Source organism: Pygocentrus nattereri, chromosome 17 (assembly GCF_015220715.1).
Source record: "Pygocentrus nattereri isolate fPygNat1 chromosome 17, fPygNat1.pri, whole genome shotgun sequence".
NCBI classification, from domain to species: Eukaryota; Metazoa; Chordata; class Actinopteri; order Characiformes; family Serrasalmidae; genus Pygocentrus; species Pygocentrus nattereri.
In genome coordinates, this window is record NC_051227.1 from 12,968,541 (window position 1) to 12,984,122 (window position 15,582).

At 41.7% G+C, this 15,582-nt stretch overlaps 1 protein-coding gene across 2 annotated transcripts in view; it reads left to right on the forward strand.

The window, feature by feature from the left end:
- Window positions 1-15,582, forward strand: part of grin3ba (glutamate receptor, ionotropic, N-methyl-D-aspartate 3Ba) — a 141,805-nt gene that overhangs the window by 89,285 nt on the left and 36,938 nt on the right. For both annotated transcript variants that reach the window (XM_037546632.1, XM_037546633.1), the window contains exons 5-6: window positions 3,584-3,729; window positions 12,049-12,164. In XM_037546632.1, the coding sequence (XP_037402529.1) occupies window positions 3,584-3,729; window positions 12,049-12,164 (262 nt within the window). The remainder of the gene's footprint in view (window positions 1-3,583; window positions 3,730-12,048; window positions 12,165-15,582) is intronic.

Sequence of the window (15,582 nt, forward strand, 5' to 3'; positions counted from 1 at the left end):
CCAATTGGCAGAAGTACAAGGCAGGTGTTTCTAATAAAGTGGCCAACTAGCAGAAGTAGAAAGTAGGCGTCTCTGACAAACTGGCCACTTAGTGGAAGGAAAAAGTAAGTGTTTCTCAAAGTGGTCAGCAGTGTATACTGACACGATCCTGCTTAAAATGCATCTCGGGTCCATGTAGTCGTTCTTTATGGTTCCATCCTAAATCTCTGTGTTGATGGAAAATCCAGTTTCATCCTGTAAGGAGTGCTGTAGATCCAGGTGTTTGTTCCTGCTGTAACCCTGTGCTTTGGTGTGTATCTCTGGTGTACAAGTCTGCATAGTGTTAACCTGTTGATATGCCACTGACAGTCTGAAGAGTGTTTGATCATTTAAGAAGGACCACTCAAAGTAAAGTGTCATCAGTAATTTCATTTTTTTACTTAACTCATTACATCACTTCTGCCAGCGTGAGCTGTAACACAAATCTTCTCATTAATCTTTCTCTGCTCCAACCTTGGTGTGTCTCCTTAATTAAGACACAGGAAAGAATCTTGCAAGAAGGAGACAAAACACAGTGTAGTGGAAAAAGGTTGATAAATTTTACATTCATTGTCTCACTTTAATTCGAATAAAATATCAGATATTTAATGTCAATTTTCCAATTGAGTCTTGGTTCCTCTCAGTGGCTCTTTATGCTCATTGGGCCTTCTAAAATAGCATTACCTAGAACCTTAAAGCATGTACCTTAACCAGTCCCTACTAGTTCTGAAAAAAATAATGCAGGTGGCAATGGTCTGAGGGGTGTGTGTTCAGTTCAGTTTCTGTTTGCCTTCTGTATTAACCCATTTAATCCCACCAGTCTCAAGTGTGACTGTGTTTGTGAAGCTCTGAAAGTATTCTTAATGGACAAAAGTATTGGGAGACCTCCACATCACACCTACAGGAGCTATTATGAATCCCATTCTAAACCCATAGGCATTAATATAGAGTTGGTCCTCCTTTGCAGCTCTAACAGCTTCCACTCTTCTGGGAAACTTCAACAGATGTTGGAGAGTGTCTGTGGGGAATCTCTGCCCATTCAGTCAGAAGAGCATTTGTGAGGTTAGACACTGATGTTGGACAAGAGGGCCTGGTTCACAATCACCGTTCTAGATCATCCCAAAGGTGCTCAGTGGGGATGGGTTGAGGTCAGGGCTCTGTGAGGGATTGTCAAGCTCTTCCACACCAAACTCGCTCATCCATGTCTTTATGGAGCTGCTTTTGGTCACTGGATCTCAGTCTTGCTGGAACAGGAAAGGTTCTTCCCCAAACTGTTCCCACAAAGGTGGAAGCACAGAATTGGCCAAAATGTTTTGGCTCCGCTGAAGCATTAATTCCCCTTCACGGTTCTAGACCAATCCCTGAAAAGCCCCATATCATCATCCCTCCTCCACCAAACTTTACAGCACAGTGCGGTCAGGAAGGTAACGTTCTCCATGTCTTTATGGAGCTGCTTTTGGTCACTGGATCTCAGTCTTGCTGGAACAGGAAAGGTTCTTCCCCAAACTGTTCCCACAAAGGTGGAAGCACAGAATTGGCCAAAATGTTTTGGCTCCGCTGAAGCATTAATTCCCCTTCACGGTTCTAGACCAATCCCTGAAAAGCCCCATATCATCATCCCTCCTCCACCAAACTTTACAGCACAGTGCGGTCAGGAAGGTAACGTTCTCCAAACCCAGACTTGTCCATCAGACTGACAGAGAGAGAAGCTGATTGGTCACTCTCCAGCAAACGCTTGGCATTGTGCTTGACGACTAAAGGCTTGGATGCAGCTGTTTGGCCATGGAAACCCTGCCATGAAGCTCCTGGCGCATGTTTTATGCTGATGTTGATGCCAGAGGAGGTTTCAACTCTGCAGTTATTGATCTGTAACTTTACCTGGTCCGACACTTCGTGGCCGAGCTGCTGTGGTTCCTAAATGGTTTCACTTTCCAATTATTCCACTCACAGTTGATTGTAGAACATCTAGGAGGGATAAAATGTCATGAAGTTAGAGTCTGCTTTGATTTTAAATAAACATGTGAGTGGTGTAATTAGTATACATCCGAGAAAGATGACGTACTACAAAAGAAAGTCAGGAGAATGTTATAATTTAGATGCAACCACCATATTTGGTACTGATGATAAACTTAAAGGGTCTCTTAATAAAATTCTAATAAGGTCTAATAAGATAATGGCACCACCACTATTGTTATGATGCTCACCTAAACATTTGCTGTTGATAATCCTCATTATTTATTGTCATCTTTCGTATTGCTGGGGTTTTGGACATGCAGGAGCATGATGCCCCAGTAAAGACTGCATTGCAACATCTCGATTATTATATCACTCACTGCTTCTGTGTTTTTTAGATGTTTCACCCACATTTTCAGCAACGTTTCCACAACAGTTTCTGAAAAAGCCATACAGTTTGTGTCATGGTGCTTTCCAAGGCATATGTAGTCACACAGCTGAGGAGGAGTTGGGATTAAATGGGCTAAAACGGGTTTCTCTTCTTAACTTCTTCAGCGCAGCAGTAGCATTAGCATAAATCTCCACATTTCTCATTCCTTCTCTTCTCAAGCCTTGGCGCGTCTCCTTAATTGAGGTCCAATAGGGAAACTTCTAATTAGGAACTCGACCACATGACGGAGGCTAAATACAGTTTAATGGAAGGGTCAAAACCTAATAATAGTCGCCATTAATTTTCGAATCATCACTAATTTAAAACGTTATTACTAGAAAACTCATGTTCACAAGTTTGACTATTAATTGCTTTTTAAGTCTTGGTGGTTCTTGGTGTTTCTGCCTCATGCCATTAAACAAATGGCAGTGGTTTTATTAAATTGAGTTGACTTTGCCTACAAGCATCAGGTCTGGTTGATTTTTGCAGCTACACTGCAAAAAATAACGTCTTAACAAGTGAAAACGTCTTAAATGCAGTCAATAAATCTAATATCTCTCATTATGAGTCTGCTGTAAGAATATTCTAAGATTATTCCACCTGTTTCTGTACATTTCTAATAGTTTTAAGTGATTTTATCTGGTCAAAGTGTCTGATTCCACTGGCAGATCAGTTCACTTGTTTGGAGAAATAATGAAGATAATTTGCTCATTTAAAGAAATAATGATTAAACCAAGTAACATGATCTGCCAATGAAATCAGACCTAATGAGAAATATTAGATATATTGAATACATTTAAGAGGTTTACACTTGCTAAGATCTTTTTTTTTGCAGTGTACAAATCAAGTTTATCATGTTTTATTGCTTGGTTAGGAGAAAAGCCCAGAACCCCCAGAGGAATAAACTGCATTGATGCATTGTGAAGCATTGATCTGATGGTGGCATTTTGAAGTTAGATTTGGCGACATATTTTGTTTTTATTTTATAAAAGTTTGGAGAATGGCATTTACACACTATACTGTCTAAATAGCTTCTCCAGGTACATTAGTATGTTCAGGGCATTTCTTAACCGCTGAAAAGGGAGATTTCATCATGCATCCAAAATTGTTTACTAAAGCATCACGACTGAATCTGTATGTCTTGATTTCACAATGCTGCCTTTTTTGTGTCCGCGTTCTAAGCTCCACCACCCGTCTCTGGGGTTCCGCTTCGGGACGGTTCGGGAGAGCAGCGCTGAGGATTATATGAAGAAAAGCTTCCCCGAGATGCACGAATACATGAGACGCTTCAACAAGCCCACCACGCCAGAAGGGGTCGCCACTCTCAAGTAAGAGTCCAATACAGGTGGAGACAATTAGTGAAGCACGCTGCCGTATTACCCTTCCTTATGTCTCTGTAACGTTTGATCCCTCAAGAACAACCTAGTCTAACATTAACTACTACACAGCAGGAGAGGAGAGGAGTGATCACTGGCACCTCCCTGACTCAGACATTCAGGTAAAGGGTACAGTGTTAGCATGTTTTACACTGTTCGTATGTTGGGTTGTCGGATTTATTTGTGATATGCTGGTGAAACTAATAACTTGGGAAGAATTCCAACTGGAACATCACCCACTGACACTACCTTCCCACCAAAAACTGCTGTCACAGATGTCGGCACACGCCACCGCCAAGTCCCATCCACTGTATTGAGTCTGTGCGACTGCTCATGGTATCAGTGATATTGGTACTGCGTTTAAGTGCCAGTATCAGCCCTGATACTGATATGGATCCAGTGCAATCCCACTAATGATTCTTATCTAGTGGAAAAAATCTGGAAATATTAACATAGGCATTCACTCCCCTTGTTGTGATGTCAAACCTTTCAGGTATTTAATACCAGCATCAGACTACATGAATTCAGGCTGATTTTGGCACAATTGTGTCATAACTGACAAATTTCAGAAAAAAATGAGTGTCAGGATCAATGAACAGCGATGTGGCATCCGGGACGTCCCACGGCACCCTGACGGAGAGTCTAGCATGTCAGAATATTTTCCAACTAGTTTGATGACGTCGACAACTCATTCCTTGACATTAACCGATAGGACATCAGAGCTCCCTCTGGCACAAATATGTAAACACAGCAAAGAGAAAGATGGACACTGCAGCTCTCAGGAGGAACAACGAAATGGTCCAAAAAGAGTCCAACAAGATGAATGCTGGCGAGAAACAGAACCTTTATAGCGTCTGTTTATATAGAGCGAGCCTTATATATAAAACGTTCTTTACCTGTTAACATGTTCATTACCTCAAGTTCTCCTTGAAGTATGAAGAGTCCATACTGCCCTCTTCATGACACACAGGAACAGCTCCACAATCGCTTTTTCTTTTTCTTTTCAGAGCACATCCACCAACATCACACACACAGCATTTCTGATTGACAGTTTCTTGACCCGCCTCCCCGATGACGAGCAAACTCGAGCAAGAACATAATTTATCATTGTTATAAAATATATAAAAAATAAAATATTTATATAGTGCCTCGCTCAAACCCGAGGATGCTTTACGAAAAGATCAGAAAATAACAACACAGAACACACAACTTTCCAACAGCTATGACTACAATGATCACAATATAGAGTCACTTAGCCCAAAAAGAGTCTTTAGTTGTGGAGGAAAATCTCTCTCCGCAACTACAGTGCGTCACAAGCCTCGAGGGCCAAAATGTTCCCAGCCATGAAGGGGGAGCTTTTTCCTTCAGCCACCAGTCCAGTCACGCCAGCCTCATAGCTGCAGTGTAGCGTCACTCAGGCAGCCGGCCTGAGAGACCTCATAGCTGCAGTGTAGCACTGCCCACGCAGCTGGACACTACCAGTCCAGGCAGCTCCACAGTTGAGGTACAGCATTTACCTAGCAGCCAGTCCAGCAGCCATGTATCTGTGAGGTAGGTGACAATAAGTCCGCAGTCCAGGCAGCCTCATAGCCACAATACACCATCACTCAAGCAGCCAGTCCAGGCCGCATCATAGCTATGAAGTAGTGTTACCCAAACGGCCAACCCAAAAAGCTCAGCATGGACGATAATTAGTTGGTGTCAAACTGTAATGCCGTCAGTCTCCTGACCAAGACACGGCACAAATTCACTGCACTATTGTTACCTAATCTGACGTAGTGACTATCATAAATGGCAAAAATAGTCAGTGTGTCCCAATTTGGGGGCTGGATCCTTAGAAGGACGTGGTCTACGAAGACGTGTCCTTAGACCTCGCAGCAGCGCTGTTCCCGCCCTTACAGCTGCATCACAAAACGCTGCTGTTCTTTAGCAGTTCTTTAAAGTTAAAAACGGAAACTTCAAATTTTTTTCTTTCATTTATTAATGCTGAAGATGCTTCACCGGCAGCTACTGATGAGATTTTGTTTAAACCCAATATTTACATTTAAAGTGTCTCCTCAGCCGCCGTTCAATCCTCTGCTGACGGCGCTATGTTCTTGAATCCTCACCAGCACGCAATGATCCTTGGGATACGTTGGATCCAATCGGCCTTCAAATGCAGCCCCTGGATTGGGACTCGGCATGAAGCAGCTTTGGGTCAAGAGTTTCGATATGAGCTTCAATCAATAGTTTAGAAATAAAAACTGTCAAATCGTCATGTATCCAAAACCTGCTCGTTCCAAAGAAGCTGCTCTGATGAACGTGAAGCTGAGAGTTGAAGATAAATATTTTGTACACAAAGGATTAACATTGAGCCGATTATAATATACGGATAATCTGCTAAACACCAAATCAAACATTAATTAGGTTCAAAAGAAGGAAAAGTGTCTAAACTTGGATCAGGATGAATAGAAAGTACAGCGGCAGCTTGTCGAACACAGTATGTGCTTTAATATGACACTGCTCACAGTATTGCTGTAAGTAGTGCTCGCTCTCGCTCTCGCTCTCGCTCTCGCTCTCGCTCTGTCTCTCGCTCTGTCTCGCTCTCGCTCTCGCTCTCGCTCTCGCTCTGTCTCGCTCTCGCTCTCGCTCTCGCTCTCTCTCTGTGTGTCTCTCTCTCTCTCTCTCTCTTTGTGTCTCTCTCTCTCTCTTTGTGTCTCTCTCTCTCTCTTTGTGTCTCTCTCTCTGTGTCTCTCTCTCTCTCTCTCTCTCTCTCTCTCTCTCTCTCTCTCTCTCTCTCTGTCTCTGTCTCTGTCTCTGTCTCTGTGTCTCTGTCTGTCTCTCTGTCTGTCTCTCTCTTGCTCTCTCTCTCGCTCTCTCTCTCGCTCTCCCTCTGTGTCCTCTCCCTCTGTCTTTCTCTCTCTGGCTCTCTCTCTCTCTCTTTGCCAACCTCTTATCACAGTAGGCCTGGGTGTGAGTTAGCTATCAGCTCACTGCAGCAAATTAGATTTTACCAAATGGGGGAAAGTGTATTACATTCAGATGGTAGATCAAAACTCTGCTGTTATGAGATGCTGTCTGGGTGAATAAACTTTTCCCGGAAATGACCGAATACTGTGAGGCGCTGGAGCTCCTGCAGCAACCGCAGTTATTTCAGCGTTCACTGAAGAAAAAAAAAAAAAACAGCCATCAACAAGAGCGACTAAAACCACAGAAACCCAAGAGGAGAGCATTGCACACTCGTCATGCACAGCAAGGTCCCAGAGAAATAAAGCAGCAGAACTAAGACTTTGATCCATATCTTCAAGAATGCAGAGAGGGAGTTTCGTTGAGTAATTGCAGTGTCCAGCGTGAGATGCCCAGGAGCCACTGATCAGAACATAGTGAAGCGTATGATGCAATCACAACCCACATCCAACCAGAGACCGACAAGACTGTACTCGACGCCCTGAAGAGCTCTTAGAGATTTACTCCGGGTCTTTGCGTTGGAAATACAGGCTGCTCTTTTGATCGTTCCTTACATTCGAGTTTTGGAAATGCTTTACTGAGGTCTCATAAGTTGTGCAGAGTACTATGCAAGCGCCATTAGTTTCATTTCCAATTAAAATTTCAGCTGTTATTAAAACTTGTTCATTTTTCAGGAGATTATTCTGAGGTTTCTGAGAGACACGGAGTCTCCAGATCTGGAGTTCAAAAACTGATTAAAGGTCCAGAGAAAATGAGTCCTCTAACAACCACCTGGAAGAGCGGGTCAACCCCAAAATTGCCCCCATCAGATAAACAGCACTTAAAGCTTTGATCTCTGAGAGAGAGGAGAAAATCAAGTTGCTTCAGATCTGAAAACATCCAGAGGTGTTTCTGTCCATCCTTCCACTGTGAGAAGACCACTCAGCACTGTGGGTCTGAAAGGACGTGTAGCTGATCAAGAAGAACCTCGCTGAGAAAAGGACTCATCAAACAAAGAAGCTACTTCAGAAAATCATCAACCAGCTTCTAAGACTGAGCTTTGGAGGCGTGTCTGCAGATTCTTTGAGGAGCTGAATACTGGAGACCGTGTTTATTTAGTCATTGAGACTCGTGTGTAATTTTCTGTAAAATCAGAAATTAAGCAAATGAAGGGTGTGTCCTGACTTTTGCAGTGTGCTGTATATAATCAAGCAGGCTTTTGTTGTGAAAAGATTTCTGAATGTCAGTATTTCTAGATGGTTCCCAGAACTTCTTATCTGATAATAAGAGTGCAAACAGTGCCAGGTTGGAGTAGCAGCACCAGGTGATCAGTCTACCATGGAGCTACAGTTCGCCTGGTGATTTGTCACAAGGTCCAGGGTCAAACATAGCAGCTTGATAGATTTCACGGTCTATATCCCAGAGGAAGGGAGTAACAAAGCAGGCACATTCCCAAAAATATAGGTGCCAGAAAGGGTTCTTTGGAGTGACACCACTGCAGAACCACTTTTGGGTCCCTAAACAACCTTTCAGTAGATAGAACCATTACTGTTGATGACATTGTTACTTTTTAAAGATCCTCCACATTAATTAATTAATTAATTAATTAATTAATTGATTGATTAATTAATTAATTAAGATACCCTTATTAGTCCCACAATGGGGAAATTTCACCTCCGCATTTAACCCATCTGTGAAGTGAAACACCACATACAGTGAGCACACACACACTAGGGGGCAGTGAGCACACTTGCCCAGAGCGGTGGGCAGCCCAATCCGCAGCGTCCGGGGAGCAGTTGGGGGTTAGGTGTCTTGCTCAAGGACACCTCAGTCACCTCAGTAACCTCCAGCCCACGACTGCCCCAGAATGATATGAATGAGAATTTTTGCTGTGAACCCTGCGTCCAAGCCAAGAGCCTTTATTTTTGAAAAGCTTTTGGAGTGATATCGTAGAGGAAGCACTTTTGGTTCTCTAAATAATTTTTTTTATATAATGGATCATTCCAAGCTTTTGAATAATGATGATGATAATAATAATATTTTTTACTTATATAGTATGATAGTATGTTCCTATTCATGCAGTGTCCCCCAGTAGTAATAGAAAGCCCAATTCCTTTATTTTGACAATACACAGAAGGCATTTTGGTTTGAGATCAAAAGATGGATATGAACTTTTTATTACTATGAGCTTTTATCTCCTCATATTTATATCTAGGTGTGTTAAAGAATTTAAATATGCCACCTTTTGTTTAAACCCACCCAACTTGGCAACTGACAGCTGTTTCTTAAATTGATTGTTTCAGCAATGAATAGCTCTGAATGTCTACTCTTTGATGGAGCCATGGCTCTCACCTGTGAAGAGGTTAAAACTTACATAAAGAACAATTGAAGCTGTTCAAGGGAGAAAAGCAAACTGTTTTGAAGCTGAGAGAAGGAGGAAAATCAATCAAAGCCACTACAATCTTCAACCTCCTGAAACAGAAAGAAACCACTGGTGTACTAACTACCAGACAGCAAAGGGGTTGGTGAAGGAAAACAGCAGCAGTTGATGAAAGGAACATTGTGAGAGCTGTGAAGAAAAACCTAAAAACAACAGTCAACAACCTCCACAAGGCAAGGGGTGAAGGCGTCACAATCCACCTTTCTTAGAAGACTTTAAGAGCAGACGTATAGAGGCCATTCCACAAAATGCAAACCAAACATTAGGCATAAAAATTAGAAGGCCAGATTGGAATTCAAGAAAGACACAAAGCCACAAAAGCCACAAAACTTCCAGAACCTCTGCTACAGTGATGGAAAGACCAACATTTGGAGAAAGAAATTATGTGCTCATGATCCAAAACATACATTGGTGAAGCATGGTGGAGGTAGCGTCATGGCTCAGGCTCGCATGGCTGCTTCTGAAATGGGCTCACTAATCCGTATTGATGAAGTAGATCGTGTTGGTAGCAGCAAAATGATTGCAGAAGCATTCTGTTTGCCAGTTTACAGAGAATTGCTTTCAATCTAATCAGGAGGAACTTCATCGAACACCAAGACAATGATCCTAAACACACTGCCAACACAGCAAAGGACTTCATCAGGGGAAATTAGACTGGCCAAGTCAGTCACCAAACCTTAATCTGTTTTGGCTCACATGACTGATAAGAAGACTGAATGGAAATCCCTTCCCCCCAGAAAACTGAAAGAAGCTGTGGTAAAAGCATCACAAAGTAGAGTGAGTGGTCTGCAAAAGGTGTCATACTGTTAGCTGTCTCATCTACATCTGTATATCAGTAAATAACAGCTGAAACTGTAGTTTTGTATTTATGTATCCTATTCAAAAAGAACGAAATAAAGGATTAAAGAATTCCTGCTTTGTTGGATAAAAGCACCATCCAAGCATCCCAGCATTAAAGGAGAGGAGCAGATTAAAAGGCAGAAATAGATGCTTGATAGTCTAAGCGAGGCCTGCGAGCATCATCCTTCGGTTTTACAAAGAGCCCAGCAGAGCTTGAAGAGGTGGAAGTTTTATTTATTTATTTGTTTGTTTATTCTGTTAAGAGCTCTTATGTGTTTACCCTGGGGTCTCGGCAGAATCACTCTCCTCTTCCCAAAAGAGGAACTAGAGGCAACGCGCAGATCCCGGCTCTCAAATAAATGCAGCGTGAGAGGAGAAAGGCGGCTGGAACAAGCAGCTGCTCTCGTAATCCTGACACTTGTAAGTCGGTCTCCATTCGCCCCTGAGAGAAACACGACCTGAGCAGCCTCTAGATTGCTAAAGAGTCGGCGGCAGTGCCCCCCCATCCTCTAAACCCACCGCAGAAGGCCAAAGGTTCTCTCTGTTCAGCAGAGACCAAAAATTCCCCAGAGAACACCCCCTCCTTTCCTCAGTCTCCCTCAATCTATCGCTCTCTCGCTGCCTCTCTGTCGCTATCTCTCTGCCTCATGCGCTCGCAGTGAAGTATTTCTGCACTTTCTCTCTTTTTTATGACTGATGCTGTTTTTTCCTCTCGTGTCAAAACCACCCCGGCTCCCTCCTCCAGAGACGTATAACACGGTCAGCATCTTTACCGCTCACATCCTGGGCCAAAAACCTCCACAACGCCAGAAACTCTGCACCACCGTTCTGTCAGATTGGTCTCCTCGGCAGGTTCTATTGTCAGATGTTGCTGGATGCTGGTTATATAAGAGTTCTATCTGCCAGGATCTCGATTATCCATCCTACAGGAAGCCAGATGAGATTCTTCAACATGAAGAAACTGATTAAGAGAAATGCATGACCCCGTTTTTATAATTCAATTTATAATTCCAGGAATATTTAATTAGCTGTAATTTTTCTTCATTTCTTTATATTAGTATTTTTTTGTTTGTTAACAAAGTTACCCCTTTCTCACAGCAGCCATAAGATGCAATTTCCTTGCAGTTGTCCCTCATTGTAATATATATTATTAATGCATTTGTGCATCATTTACTAAACTGAAAGCAAATTAGATTTTTTGTCTTTGTAAGCAAACAAAGTCAACTTTTATAACAAGTGATGGACATTGGGGGGAGGCCAAATGTCCACTTTTTGGATAATGATCATTTTTGGGATTGTGGGATTGTTGGCGGCAAAAGTACAAGTGCAACAAAACAGGACGACCTTTTAATCTTATTACTAGGGGGGCTAAAAAAGCAGCTAGACACACCTTTGGTCCTTCCCTTTTTTTCTTTATTATCATATATGTCATTATTGGGATCATTATGACTGATGAAGATGTGACGTAAACAAAGTTTCGTACTGTGAGCGTTTTTTAATTCTGTCCACACTGCTAATGTGACTCACTGTGCATTGTTACTAATGAAGGTTCTGTTCAGATACGTTTCTCGCTCATCAAGGTACAAACAATGTAAATGTAACAGTGGGTTTAAGGTCTGAGTGTGAAGCTTAAATCAGTTTCTCCAGGTGAAAAGTTGGTATTTGTTCCTTTTCATAACTGAATGTTTTAAAACAGAACAGTAGAATAAAAGCCTGGAGGCGAGGCGAGGCGGGGCGTGTGGAGTCAGTACAGCTTAGAACACATCATTTCAGTGGATTAGGGTTCAGTTATGCTCCCTGACTAAAGGGACTAAGGAGCCTTGAGGATCCCACCCCAGTGGCCAGAGGGGCCCTGACCCAGTGACGGTTATTTCCAAGAGTGTAGCTGAAGAACAGTCGGGAGCTCCTGATGATCAGGTGGTTTTGATTAGAGCTGCAGTAAAATAATAAATATGAATATTGCAGCTGTGAAGCTGAAGATATTTAGTCAAACATCTGCCTGTAATTCTTCGCAGCTCATTAGCCGTGTACACCTGTCTGACCCCTCTGCTCTCGTTGTGTTGAAGGACAGATCCTGCTCAGTTGGACGCCTTCATCATGGACAAAGCCCTGCTGGACTACGAGGTGTCCATAGATGCTGACTGCAAGCTGCTGACCGTGGGCAAGCCCTTCGCTATTGAAGGTAAACAGCAGTTCAGGCTGTGAATGGCACTCCAGGGCGAACATGGGAGATGATTTCATTTTACCTGTTGTTGATTTTAAAGTTTTAAAGGGTTGTTTTTTTTAAAGGGTTGGTATCATGTAAACATTATTTCACATATATTGTGAATATTGTTTCACATATCAGTCCATAAAGTCCATAAGTGAAAACTAAGCAGGCCACAAAAAACTGCATTTGCATAAACCTGCCTCTTCAGCCTGGAGCAGTTTAGCCCCACCCACTCACACTGAAGGCAAGGCAGCTTTTATTTAATTATTTTCAAAGCACTATATAAATAAATGTAAAATAAAAAGTGCAGAAAATTTAAATAAACACAAGAAAAATAAACATAACGGTAAGGAAGACAAAGTAAAGACGTAATGAAAGTTATAAGGAGTGTTTAGGCCTCGTCTTGCCTTTTGAATGAGACACAGCCAGTTGGAACAGAGCTCATTTACATATGTCAGCCTCAAAGGCGCAGTAATTCGAAGAGCTAAAGACAGGATGGTAAAATAATCATGTGAAAATGAATTATGACTACATAAAAGCACATGTTATAAATGGACCTCAGGGGAAAATAAAGCTCATGAAAAATATAAGATACAGGCCTACTGGGTCATTAAAATGCATGTTAGCAACAAGACCACCTATCAGAAATTGTTATAAGCAGACACTGTTTATTTAATCATTGATGAGAGCGGTACTATATAAGCAGACCAGTAGTAGTAGTAGTGCTGTTCTCTGAGCCAAGGCTGCTTTATAAGCTCAAATAACAGGAGGAATAAAAATCAAAACTACTCTCCTTCGGATCTGTGAAGGTTACAGGGTTTAAATTCAGGGATTGACAAAGACAGCCGGCAGCAGCGCGGAGGTGAAAGAAGGCAGATTTACTGAGAGACGCGAGGTTGAAGTGAGGGTGTTCAGTCAGAAGGACGCAGGGTTCCTCTCGTAACCAGCGCAGGTCTGACACAGCCTCACCATTTCTGGAGTTACTCTGCAGTGCGGAAATGAAAACCCTGGTCTAATTCCACGTGGTGTTGATTTTCTAAGTGAAAGTATGTTAACCCGTCCTCTGCCTTCAGCATGCTGTTTTCTGCTAGTTTTAGTGGAAAATAAAACATTAGAAAAACAGAAACATCGATAAAACCTGGCATATGACTGATGAGGCCCAAACTGTAGTCTCACGATGATTTCAGACCATATGTAACAACACGCAGTATGAAGTATGATAACAAACAGACTTCAGGACACATTTAAAAAGGGACAGAAAACAATTAATTCATACCGGATTAAAGTCGCTCCGCAATTATTACCGTCAGACCGTAAACTACACACACTGCAGATTCATACTGGATTAAAATCGCTCCATAATTATTACCGTCAGACCGTAAAACTACACACACTGCAGATTCATACCGGATTAAAGTCGCTCCGCAATTATTACCGTCAGACCGTAAACTACACACACTGCAGATTCATACTGGATTAAAATCACTCCACAATTATTACCGTCAGACTGTAAAACTACACACACTGCAGATTCATACTGGATTAAAATCGCTCCATAATTATTACCGTCAGACTGTAAAACTACACACACTGCAGATTCATACTGGATTAAAATCGCTCCATAATTATTACCGTCAGACTGTAAAACTACACACACTGCAGATTCATACCGGATTAAAATCGCTCCATAATTATTACCGTCAGACTGTAAAACTACACACACTGCAGATTCATACTGGATTAAAATCGCTCCATAATTATTACCGTCAGACTGTAAAACTACACACACTGCAGATTCATACTGGATTAAAATCGCTCCATAATTATTACCGTCAGACCGTAAAACTACACACACTGCAGATTCATACCGGATTAAAATCGCTCCGCAATTATTACCGTCAGACTGTAAAACTACACGCTGCAGATTCATACTGGATTAAAATCGCTCCATAATTATTACCGTCAGACCGTAAAACTACACACTCTGCAGATTCATACTGGATTAAAATCGCTCCATAATTATTACCGTCAGACCGTAAAACTACACATGCTGCAGATTCATACTGGATTAAAATCGCTCCATAATTATTACCGCCAGACCGTAAAACTACACACTCTGCAGATTCATACTGGATTAAAATCGCTCCATAATTATTACCGCCAGACCGTAAAACTACACACACTGCAGATTCATACTGGATTAAAATCGCTCCATAATTATTACCGTCAGACCGTAAAACTACACACACTGCAGATTCATACTGGATTAAAATCGCTCCATAATTATTACCGTCAGACTGTAAAACTACACACACTGCAGATTCATACTGGATTAAAATCGCTCCATAATTATTACCGTCAGACTGTAATACTACACACACTGCAGATTCATACTGGATTAAAATCGCTCCACAATTATTACCGTCAGACTGTAAAACTACACACACTGCAGATTCATACCGGATTAAAATCGCTCCATAATTATTACCGTCAGACTGTAAAACTACACACGCTGCAGATTCATACTGGATTAAAATCGCTCCATAATTATTACCGTCAGACCGTAAAACTACACACACTGCAGATTCATACTGGATTAAAATCGCTCCACAATTATTACCGTCAGACTGTAAAACTACACACACTGCAGATTCATACTGGATTAAAATCGCTCCACAATTATTACCGTCAGACCGTAAAACTACACACACTGCAGATTCATACTGGATTAAAATCGCTCCATAATTATTACCGTCAGACCGTAAAACTACACACTGCAGATTCATACTGGATTAAAATCGCTCCATAATTATTACCGTCAGACTGTAAAACTACACACACTGCAGATTCATACTGGATTAAAATCGCTCCATAATTATTACCGTCAGACTGTAAAACTACACACACTGCAGATTCATACTGGATTAAAATCGCTCCATAATTATTACTGTCAGACCGTAAAACTACACACACTGCAGATTCATACTGGATTAAAATCGCTCCACAATTATTACCGTCAGACTGTAAAACTACACACACTGCAGATTCATACTGGATTAAAATCGCTCCATAATTATTACCGTCAGACCGTAAAACTACACACACTGCAGATTCATACTGGATTAAAATCGCTCCACAATTATTACCGTCAGACCGTAAAACTACACACACTGCAGATTCATACTGGATTAAAATCGCTCCATAATTATTACCGTCAGACCGTAAAACTACACACACTGCAGATTCATACTGGATTAAAATCGCTCCATAATTATTACCGTCAGACCGTAAAACTACACACACTGCAGATTCATACTGGATTAAAATCGCTCCATAATTATTACCGTCAGACTGTAAAACTACACACACTGCAGATTCATACTGGATTAAA